Source organism: Hesperophylax consimilis, chromosome 20 (genome assembly GCF_061612785.1).
Source record: "Hesperophylax consimilis isolate HC1 chromosome 20, BYU_Hcon_1.0, whole genome shotgun sequence".
Taxonomy (NCBI): Eukaryota; Metazoa; Arthropoda; class Insecta; order Trichoptera; family Limnephilidae; genus Hesperophylax; species Hesperophylax consimilis.
The window spans coordinates 21,044,786-21,057,512 of NC_142855.1; the positions used below are offsets into that span (position 1 = coordinate 21,044,786).

General features: G+C 34.1%; 1 protein-coding gene across 1 annotated transcript in view; it reads left to right on the forward strand.

The window, feature by feature from the left end:
* LOC149414321 (trypsin-1-like) overlaps positions 1 to 12,727 on the forward strand; it is a 36,833-nt gene that overhangs the window by 11,435 nt on the left and 12,671 nt on the right. The window contains exons 2-3 of the mRNA XM_089643660.1: positions 7,861 to 7,964; positions 12,042 to 12,234. Coding sequence (XP_089499786.1) covers positions 7,861 to 7,964; positions 12,042 to 12,234 — 297 coding nt within the window. The remainder of the gene's footprint in view (positions 1 to 7,860; positions 7,965 to 12,041; positions 12,235 to 12,727) is intronic.

A 12,727-nucleotide genomic window follows, 5' to 3' on the forward strand; every position in this document is an offset into this window, starting at 1 on the left:
GAACTAACTTCCACAACATGTCATCCATTCTTCTAACATAGAGTAGTGGAAGCATGGAACTAACTTCCACAACATGTCATCCATTCTACTAATAAAGAGTAGTGGAAGCATGGAACTAACTTCCACAACATGTCATCCATTCTACTAACATAGAGTAGTGGAAGCATGGAACTAACTTCCACAACATGACATCCATTCTACTAACATAGATAAGTGGAAGCATGGAACTAACTTCCACAACATGTCATCCATTCTTCTAACATAGAGTAGTGGAAGAATGGAACTAACTTCCACAACATGTCATCCATTCTACTAATATAAATCTATTTAAAGCTTAATTGAATTCTTATTTGGAGAGAATAAAGGATTAACTTATTTTAAATTTAAAAAAACGTGATTAATGTTTAACTTAATCAGATGCGAGCGCATCAGCAGAATGTTAATAATAAATTTAAAACACGTTTGTTAGTAAGTGGATAGTGTTTCTTGTGAACAGGGAGTTAATACTCCAAGAATCAATTCGCAACACTCCTTAGTTCTCACTTATTTATTAACAATCGAGATGAATAATCCAATTAAAAACAGGATAAATCACTCATAAAATAACGTTTATTATTTTTTTTACATTAACCGCATACAGGAAAATAATTTCCCTCAGGGCATATGTCATCTTTTGGGATGCTGTGTGGAGTAGGGGTGGAGTAGGGGTGGAGTAGGGGTGGAGTAGGAGTGGGTCGGAATATAGGGATCAGTGTGTCAAGGAGTAACGAATTAATGAACTATCGCAAGGCGATTGGTCGAGAGACCAATTGGAGAGGTCAAGGGGTATCCCCAAACCAGCCTCTCCCGATCTGGCACCCCACGCATTTGATGGGCAGACGCATCCTGAACACACCTCACCCGATGAACCCGGGCACCCCTACTAAATCACCCAATTTAACGAACCCATTGATGTAATAAGACCTGTCTCAGATGTGTTGGTTATCCAATAAATGATTCCTAGGGCGGCGGTACCAAAACACGCCTCCCAAATACAAATAGATCACATTTAATTAATTAATTAATTATACAGGTTGTCCAAAAAAAACGACTAAAAAAGTTATATATCTTTTTAACTTCTATTATCGTGAAGTAACGACCTGGCGAAATTAGACAAATTATGGGTCAGTCTGAATTATCAACAAATCAGTTCCAATTTTGAAAATGACAATTTAAAATCAAATTAATGTTAAAAAATATGTATTATAGGTAAATACTTTATCGTTTGTCTGAATTCTTCGAATCAACTCCAATTTTGAAGATGACACTTAAATTTTAAATCCAAGTTCATTGAACCGTAGTTACAGACAGACGTAGTAACAAACGAAAATTTTTGATGTAGCATATTTGTGGCAAGTTCCAGAGTGCGATACTCGCAGTATCGCCCTTGTGAATTATTTCCATTCTAAAATGAACGTTGCTTGAAATGGATTTAGCTGTGTTTGGTGACAAGATCTAAAGAGTCAAGAAATTTCCAACCTTCTTCTAACTTATCTCCTTTCTCAATCCTTTCCTTTCAGCCTAAGTAGAAAACTTACTGATGTAAAATATTACTAATTTATTAAGAATCTCTTCAAATTATTCGTAATACTGTTAAAAACGCAACTGCAGGCCATAAACGAATGAATTGAAAGGTTTTATTGGTAAATTTGAGGAAAAACTGAAAACTTTGGAACACGTGTTCATAAAAAACCATTATATAACAGGGCAAACACGTATTCCGATGAATTTGTAAAGTGATAATATTTTATTAGAAATCGCTTGCTATCTCGTTTTTAACAGGATTTTAATAAATCAGCAATACATATAATCCTACTGGTTTGGAGCTGTTATTATTAATGTGAGGTGTTAAAAAAAATACAAATAAATATTGAGTAGGGTCATGTAAGACGGACCTCGGTTAAAACCAGTTTGCAGGTTGCATGGATGTTTGCGAAACCGGTTAGTTGGGCATACCAGCTACTTGGTTAACCTACACACGCCCTTAACCTTGCAATGTTGATCGCGCATGCGCAAAGTTTATTTAAAATTATTATTCTGTGCCTTACCATTACCAGGTAATTGTTACATTTATGGACGGGTTTACAGAATTTGAACAATTCATCAATTTTAAATGTTGATTGTCAAGTTCTGCGAAGGTTATATGTATGTTATGTTATTATTTAAGTTTAGAGAAACAACTGATCAGTAATGATATAATAACAGAACTTGAATAGAACCTTCACAGAACTTTAAAATCAAAATTAAAGTTAGATTAATTGTTCAATTTTTTTTAAACAACTCATCCTTAACTTGATTTGGCTAAATGGAAAACCTTTTTTATTTTTTATTTTAGAGTAAAAAGTAATTCTAGAAGTTTTTATTAACGCTGCAGTTTGGGTCAGTGGCGGCCAGCTAATATGTGCTCCCGAGCGCCGAACAACCAACAAAATTTCCGACATGGCTAATCACAATACGAAACTCGGTTCGGTTATAATATCTCATTCAAAAGGTACCTACTTATTAAGCGCGCTTAACTTGCAGACCGACTTTGACTTGTGCCTATGTTCGTAGCAGTTCGTTTTCGATTGCGATCCAAAATTTAACTGCTTTGTCGCATATTCTGTGGAACAGTCGAAAGCGTGGGTCCATACCATTACATACTATTCTTTGCAAATAATACCATATCAAGAACGGCGTTCGGAGTTTTACCACCACATCAGAAGGAACGGTTTATTCAGTAGAAAGTTAAACTAAAACGCGTATGTTTGATATTATTGTCGATATCGTTGTTTCAATTTACCATCTGCTATTTTTCAGCGAATGTTACGCTTCTTCGATACAAGCATACAGGATAAAACTTGTCATTAAGAGATGAGTGATGGTCAGATTACTTATTATCAGTTCAGTCAGTACTCGCCGTTGCCAGGCATTGTATCTTGAATTTAAAACTTTTCTTACTCTGAGAAAGTTTTGAAGTTTAATTGCAGGTTATATCGATCTTGTATATCAATTATTAATAAGGCATATCAATTGCATGTTATACTAATTTATGATTACTTTTGTGTTTGTTCAACGTATAAATTAAGAGTGAGTTTGAATGTGGAATACATTAAGAATAATAGGTCGAGTTTTGAAAACAAAGTGATAATAAAAAATGCCGGTCCACCTAAAACCTGAACTGATAATAAAATAAGAGTGCAAATCTGGATCGAACAAGTTTACTCGATCATTTAACAAAACAATGTATAACAAAGCTTGTAGCTCTGTGCATGTGATCAATTGAATAGTTTATTTTGTTTTACGTGTTTAATTTACGATGTTGATTCAGTTTGGACAATCAGCGGTGTTACTGATGTAACTCACCTTTCTGAAAAAATCAAAAAACATAATTCTTATCATTTACATTTACAAAAAGTTTTGAGCTTAAAGGTTTTAGGAAAAGTTGACATCAGAATGCAATTGGATTCAGGCTACCGTGCCTAAGGTAAACACCATAATGAGCTATTTAATAAAAATCGATACAGGTCAAATTTCCCAGAACATGATTTCAACGTGACGCTTAAAACGTATGACTTCCTTAATAAAGTTCAGTACCTAAAAGGTAAACTCTGTGCAATTTACGCCCGCGACGATTTTTCAAAAGCTAACGGCGCTTTATCAATTTTACAACTTTTTTATAGTACTTGTTTATTAGAAGACTTTCCCGAGACTGTGAAATTACTAAAACTTTTGTGCACCATTCGTGACCTTTGGAATGACCTCAGTTGAAAGCTAAAGATGTTTCTCAACGTTAAAAAGAATAAAATCTTTTAACACGTAGAGCCAGGACAGACTGAACGCACTATCAGTGTTAAGCATTGATAGAGGTCTTTGCTAAACAAAATGAACAGAGAATAGAACTTCTTTATAAATAGGTATGTACCTTTATTTAATTTATTTTATGACTTAATGTTGTAATCCGGTGAACCCCCACATATTTTGACCACCGGCCGCCACTGGTTTGGGTATGTCACACCCGAGAAGCTTTTAAACTAAGATTATTTTAATGTTTTAGTTGCTCCAAAAAGATTTTTTCAGATAATCTAGCTCTTTTTTAATATATATTACTGAATTTTTTTAGGGAAAAAGCACAAAAATGTAGTGAAATTTTGAAAACGTTAATGAAATTAATTAATTGTAAGGAAATATTTTAAAAGCCACCCCCTCCTTCCTTGGAATTCCCTTTAAGGCGATGCACTACGTCGTGTAATATTTTAAATTGAGCCGCTATCAATAACAACCCTTACGTAGATGGCGATAAGGTTTAAATTCCCGCTTATCACCATCCGCCTGTTTTGATTTATGCAAGAAAAAAACATGGCCAAAAATTGCCTTTTATTTTATTTTGTGGATGTTCAGGCATAAATAGTTAATTTTTTTCCGATCATTTTATAAATCACTTAATTTGTCACATTATAAAATAAAATCATAACCAAAAATGGGTTCGTAAGTAGGAGATTTTGAACTTTAAAGCAGTTTTCATAGGCCTATACATATTTTTTTTCTGGGCTTATAAAAAAAAGACTTATAAACAAAATACTCGATTATTTCAAAGGTCAAGATGTATTCTACTCGCAGTATTTAATTAAAGCATCTGAAACATTACTAGGCGACCAAATATTGAATCCAAAAACACATGATTTTGAATTACTACGTATGGCATCGCCTTAAGGTATTTTTCAGTTTCTATTTGGGAGCTGGCTTCATTTAGAAAATCGGTGGCTTGGGTACGTCACACCCGACCTCGTAGTCAGTGCTATATTTTTATAAAATTATTTTAGTTGTAGTTATTTAAGGCGGTCTTTGTTTTATTTTTAGATTTGGATATTTTTCTATTTTTATAATTTGAAAGTACCTATGTTATGTTAATTAACCAAAGAAGTTGTAATTATATATAAAAAAAAATGTTAAGTCACCAAAAGTTGTACTTTTTCAAAGAAAACAAAGACACTTTATTTTTTCAATAAAAAAACGCATTTTAATCACAATCATAGTATTTTATTGGATACTATTATTCATATCTCAAGTAAAAAAAACACACAATTACAATATAAAAATATCGGGTATCTTATACCCGCCGGTGTAACAATTTTTCTCCTCATTCTCACCAGGTTAACCATAATAAAAATACTAATTTCGCTTGTCTGTGTAACATTGGTTCAATGAACTCGGATTTGATTTGGATTTAAATGTGGTTTTCAAAATTGGAACTGATTGTGTAAATAATTCAAATATTCTTAGCTATGATATAATATTTTAAATAAAAATTATTTTGATATTTATAATTTAGATTACGGATATTATCAAGAATTCCGACAAGCGACCTAAGTTTTTTTATGTGATTCCGCACAAGAGTCCCAACTTCTCCTAACCGTCTGGAGCCAGTGAAACTATGTTGTCCCCAATTGGGGTATGTTGTGTAGCTGACGGTTGTGGGGAGGGGAGATGAGGAAGAGGTAAGAACCTGGCTATTCAGATCTGGTCAACAAACACGTCCAAAGCCATTTGAAGCTACGTTTCAATTCTGAATAGTGGTTTTACACCAGCGCGATAATGGGATACGATACAATAAGGATTTTGGCTTTTGAGAGGAAGGGTCAATACTCAGTCAAAAAATCTTTGTTTTTTCGATTTTTAACTCCAAATATGCCCAGGAAACACGTTGGTTAAAATCCTTCAAGTCTCTGCTGATAAATCCTGTATTTTATTCAAATTTGTATTTTTTGTTGTAAAGAAATCTTCTATTTTTAGACGCGGCTACTTGTTATGTATACGTGTATCTTCTGCAGATAATAACATCTATGTATGCGTTTACCTAGAACACGTATTTCCTCATTAAATACATAAACGGGTTTGACTTGACCTTACTGCGATAATTGTGAACATCCTAAGATATTGTGGAGGAGCTAGAATCAACGGCATTAAAAGTCATTATTATTTACACGTGGATTATTAAGACTCTGCAGTAAGAATTCAAAGAAGAAAATAGTTGTAATATTAAAAAAGAAGCGAAATTATAATATAATATGAAATATATATTATAAAAAGAAACACGTGTTTCTCTACGCGCCTAATTTTCATCACATCCAGCCACTGCCATCCACCGGTGGTTATGGTGGCAAATAGCTCTTGGTGTCACATCGAAAGTAAAAGAGTTTTGTGGGGTGGCTGAGCACATTACTTTGCCATGGGAAGGCCGGAAATGATTCAGATAATTCAAGAATGGGCCCGCCAACTGAGTCGGTGAATCTGGAAGGTTCCATTAAGTTCATCAGGTTTTAGAATGCTCTAGAAGGTTCTGGAAGGTTCCAAACTGAGTTTAAAAGTAGAAGAATGATTTTGAAAGTTCTGGAAGGAGCCACAGCAAGACGTAAGAATACTTAAAACTAGCTGACATTTACCCGGCGTTCCTCGACTTTTATGATTTCTGGTTATCCATTAATTCACTCATTCTATTTTAATGACACGAGTTATAAAGAGACAACAAAGCTATTAGCTATAAAATAGATACGTGATTAAATAGGTACCTATCATAATATTATGACGTTGACTTCAGAGCGGTAGATACTCTTAGTATCGCCCTGGTGAAAAACATCCATTCGAAAACGAAACGTTTCTTGAAATGGTTTGGAAATTTGATTGGCCCGGTACTTCTACATCTTCCTATATCCCATCTCCTTCTTACCTCTTTTAACCATAAAACATAGCCGAAAATTGGCTTCAAATGGTTGGGAGCACCTGAAACAATTCGCACAGATATTATGTGATCTGTAATTTCCATTTCTGGTTGGTGAGAAGAAACGGAACAATGTCCAATCCTCATTCGAATAAGTAAAGAAATTTCTTTGTTGGAGAAATGGGGGGGTTGTTGAAATCACTTATTTGATGGGATAGTCCTTTGTATTGAGGCATAGTTGGCTCTCTTAGATTGACTAGCAATATGCCAATACTCTGACCAAAGATTGCGTGATCTATCTTTGAGGATGGAAAAAAAGTCAGATAGAGGAATGTGGTTTACGAGGGTAACAATAGGGTTGGTTGCTCTTTATTTTGCCCAGTAATTCGCAATGTAATTCACGCAGTAAAGGCAAATTTAACTATAATTTATCAGAAATAATCTAATTTTTTTAAGACGGGAACCTTGTGTGTCAGTCAGCCAAAATGCAACGATGCGAGATCTTTCGCAGCCAATTAAAGATATTTTTTATTAGTAAGAGTTCTAAACAGAAATTTTATTGAATGTGCAATTAAAACACCGTTTAACGGTTGGGAAGTGTTTTTTTTATTACTAACTTTTTTGGTTGTTAAATATCAGTTTAGTTGATATTAAATTGAACCATGTTTATTTTAATACACCAAATACACACATTGGAAGAAATGCGTAAAATAAACGACTTAACTTAACTAAATTCGACTGTTGCGAACTTCTGCAACTCATAAACTTACGAATACCTACAATAACAACACGACAAAATACACTATTCCACTGCAACACACATAACTCCCCAATACAACGGTTTCACACTATGGGAAACCAATACTTAGGTGATGTCGATATATATAATATTAACTTTGCGAATTTTGTGGATTACGTAAAAGACTTATTTAAACACTATTCCTAAATGGAAGTTATATTTTTGTAAGCCAGTCAAATCGCTGTATTTTTTAATTTATGTTTTTGTTATTTTTAATATTTCTTTCTCATGTTTCAAAACTGTCATTAAAATTGTACCACCTACATGTAAAAGCCCTCTGGGCGTTAAATAAATAAATGAATATGTTTTATCTTTCTTTTTTCAGGTGATAAATGCGTATTGCAAAGAACGGGCGCTTCGGGAGTCTGCAGTTCTCTAAAGACCTGTATACCTGCAAGAAATGACCTAAGAAAAGGACTTCCTCCGCAGGTAAACCATCCTTCAACTTTTGAACGCTAACTAAAATGGAAAAAAAATACCATTTAACATTTCGTACCCTTGGGACAGCAAGATCTTATTTGACATTTAGCCCAGAATTGACTTTTTGCACCAAGTTTTTAATTTTTTTATAATAAATCTGTACAAGAGACGGGTTCCAACCGTCTGGAACCAGTGAGACTATGGCATCCCTTATTGGGGTATGTTGTGAGGTTGAAGGTAATGGGAAGGGGAGGAAGATGGGGAAGAATTAGGTGGGACTTTACCTGGATATTCAGATCTGGTCAAAGTTTCAAATTCAAATTGTGGTCTTACACCAGGGCGATACTGATAGTATATTGGCAGTGGCAGGGGCAGTGCAAATAAAAATATACTAAATCCACTAATTAAAACTCAAAAAGCCATAATGAAAATTATACTGAAAGTTCTTGTAAGAACTAGCACTGACGAAATCTTCACAAATCTTAACATCATGTCAATTAAACAACTATATTCTAAAACTATACTCATTTACATTCATAAGTACAAAACCCAAGAAATAACAACAAACACGTACAATAGAAACACTAGATCTCATGGTCAAAAACTTATCCAACATATAACTACTAATACAACTTTTGGGCAAAAAAGCTTCTTATATCATAGTATTAAACTCTACAATGAAATACCACTCGCACTCAAAAACCTCAACATTATAACATTTAAATCTCAAATAAAAAGCTGGATACTTAATATAGGGAGATCTGAAATAGAAAATATACTGATATCAAACACAGACTAAAACCGAATCTACTAAACTGAACTATACAAAAAAACACTATCTTACTTATTTTAAAATCATTTAAAAAAAAATTATAGTATGTGATATATGTTTATAATTAAATTCATATGTTACTTTGTTGTAATATTAATTTCTTATAATTAAATTATAATATGTAAATGACATCCTCAGCACGGGAGATCCCAGTGAGGAAATCATTATATCTATATGTTACCAATGATAAGAAGACAATAAATCATTATTATTATTATTATTCCACTCTGGAATGTGCCGCAAATATACTATGTATGCCTAGAAACGAGTATATTGTAAAATAACATAAATTAATCAAATGACATTTACTTGCGCACGCCAGGATTTGAGAGCCTTTCCCCTCGAGCGTGGAGGCCGTCTATGTAAATTCCAGATAATTATTCAAAATGGTTTCATTTCAAAAACTTTAGAATAACAATGTTCCAATTTCAAATTTTACACAAAACAGCCATAGACAAAATATTTTTGAAGCAAAATGGTTTCGTTTTAATATTTTTTTGCTTGGGACAACAGGGTTCCAATGTGCCAATTGCATGAAACTGTTAAAATAAATGATATATATTTAAAATTGAATATTGTGCAGAAGATATGTAATTGAAATGTATTTACGTTTTTGTAAAAAGCATTAACATTGTGACTTGACATCATTTACAATATAAACACATAAATTAGTTTTAAAACACATTCATTTTATTAAACACTAAACCGGTCTCAAAGAACTCTTCCTTCATCAGGAAAATATTCAAATTAACTTAAGATACACAATACTTTTATTTATTTATTTATCTATTCACTTATACATACAGTTTATAGGTATACATAATGACATTGGGTGCAAGTAATACAAATAGATGTTCCATATATAAACATTGTAGTATGACATTGGGTGCAAGTAATACAGATAGATGTTCCATATATAAAACATGGTAGTATGACATTGGGTGCAAGTAATACAAATAGATGTTCCATATATAAACATTGTAGTATGACATTGGGAGCAAGTAATACAGATAGATGTTCCATATATAAAACATGGTAGTATGACATTGGGTGCAAGTAATACAGATAGATGTTCCATATATAAAACATTGTAGTATGACATTGGGTGCAAGTAATACAGATAGATGATCCATTTATATAAAATATTGTAGTATGACATTGGGTGCAAGTAATACAGATAGATGTTCCCTATTTAAAACATGGTAGTATGACATTGGGTGCAAGTAATACAGATAGATGTTCCATAATATATAAAACATGGTAGTATGACATTGGGTGCAAGTAATACAGATAGATGTTCCATATATAAAACATGGTAGTAGAATGAAATGTGATATACATGATTGAAGCTTAGGTAGTAATGTTCTGTGAACACCTCACTGGGAGAACTTGAGTCGAGGTGTTCGCATGGGTGTTATTCTGCCGTCATAGCTGGAAACACAATATCCTCCATGGGAGTCTTCACCGTTGTTCCACCCATGATGTAATTATATGGATACAATGTAGTAATTTGAGTGTGAAGTTACGTATCAAAATTTTCTGTAGACACACTGTAGTACAAGAGTAAAGATGCGTTGTACAAATGTAGAACATCATTAAAACTTCATTATACTGAATAATTTCTTACTTCGTCTGGTAATTTATTGCGAAAAATGTATTTTAATAAAATAATTAAAATAATTGCGTCTCTTTATGAGGGAAGCGTTGCATGTGTTAGGGTGAACGGGGGTTTTACAGGGTGGTTTGATATCACAAAAGGTGTTAAACAAGGCTGCGTAATGTCACCGTGGTTATTCAATCTATACATGGATAATTGTATGCAAGAATTGAAAGAGGTGGGATTGGGCGCCAATTTGAGAAATCTAAAAGTATGTTGCCTGTTGTATACTGATTTCAGCGGTGCTGATGCGTAATAGTATGGATGATCTACAGTCTCTCGTGTCTAAGATGAACGAAGTATGCATGAAGAATGAGTAAATGATGAATGTAAGTAAGTCTAAAGTCATGGTGTTTGAAAGAGAGAGTACGAAAACAGAGTGAAATATAGCTGTGAATGAGGAATACTTGGAGCAGGTGGATGAGTTTGTGCATTTAGGAAATATGTTCTAGAGAGATGGGAAGGCTGACAAAGATATTGAAAGAAGGGTAAATGCAGGTAATTCCGTTAATGGATGACTGAACGCAGTTGGTGCTAACAAAAAATTGTCCAAAGAAGCCAAGTTAGCTGTCCACAACGGAGTGCTGGTACCTACCCTAATGTATGGAAGTGAGGCATGGAAATGGCAAAGAAAGGATGAAAGTAGATTGAATGCTGTTGAAATGAGATCCCTGAGGCGTATGTGTGGTAAAACCATGTATGATCGTGTGAGGAATGTGACACGACCGAGTAAATCAGATACTTGAGTCGGGCCATGTCAAGAGTCAGAACAATAGAAGAGTATGTATGAGACGATGTATGAATGTGAATGAGGCAAGGAGTGTGTGGTGTGACCGAGTTGTTTGGCGGTCCGTCCTCTCTGCCTACCCCTGCGGAAAAAGGGCGTGATGGTAAGTTAGTTAGTTAGTTATCTATGAACACGTAGACTTACAATTTATTTATTTTGTAAGAAACAAACAGCTTTTATATAATATACCTACAATGATAGATATAAATATACAAGTTAACTGAAGTCAAGCCACAGAAGTTTTTTATGTTAAAGTTCATTGGAAATGAAGTTTTAATATCTTAAAATTAATTTGGTGTTAAAGGAAGGGGAGAGGAAGAGGAAAATAGGAAGAGGATAGGAGATGCTCCCGATACATTCCATACTCTCATATTAATAATCGATCGTACGCATTACTTCATATCGATATTTCTTATTACCAAAAATGTCAATGCTGTAAAATTTTGCATTATATTGTGCACATATACAAGGAATTGGGGAATTTTTTCGAATGTTTGTTCTACACGAGGGTAGATAAAATAAATCAGATTGTCGGGTTGATCTAGACGGAATATGAATTATTAAATTTATTATCTACGCGTTCATAGATGGCATTAATTTAATTATTTGAATAAAATACACTTTTTGCAAGTTATGGTTTACGAATTATTTATTTGCGCCCGTAAAGAAAGGCAAACAAATACAATATTGGATTGAATCACTGCTATTGATATTGTATTTGTATATAATTAGTCTTTGGTTTATCACATATTGATTACAATGTAATATTCATTATAAATGAAAATAATGAATTGTTCTGTAATTTTTCAGACCTGCGGATATGCGGGAAGTGTGCCTATAGTATGTTGTGTACCCGATACCAACGGTCCATCCACCAGCCCACCACCAGCCACCACTCTTTCACCACCCAAAACTGTCACATCACCCCCTGGATCAACCAAGTGTCCGGATTTCCCGGCTGGAGCGATCAAGGCCAAGAAGACAGGAGAGAAAGCTTGGGACTGTAAGTATACAATACATGTACAAGTGATTATCTATCACACGGAGAAAACTTGCTAGTATAAAAGTATGCTAATTTATTAAAAATCTGGTCTAATTATTCGTAATCCTGTTGAAAAGGGGACTGTTCCGTCACGCCGATTTGCTTTTGACAGGCCGTGTGCTGATCAATAGTATGGTCAGATTTTGAACTGTACAGTTTGAATTCACACACGTCAACTATAATCACGGAGTGCCGTAAGCCGTACAATCGCATCGAAACGTTCGTCTTGTCAAAACCAATGTGTGTACTATCGCCGGTTATTTATCGGAATAATCCCTTAAACGTATTTTATCGCAACTATCGCAATCCAATTCAACATAACGAGTGCAACCGTACAACGATCACCGTTCCAGTGCTGACAGATAATTCTCGAGATGCAGATTTCGTTCGCCACCCGTTAAGCTGACTGTGAATTAACCTTACCAATTGTGTTATCGCATTCGCCTGTCATAAG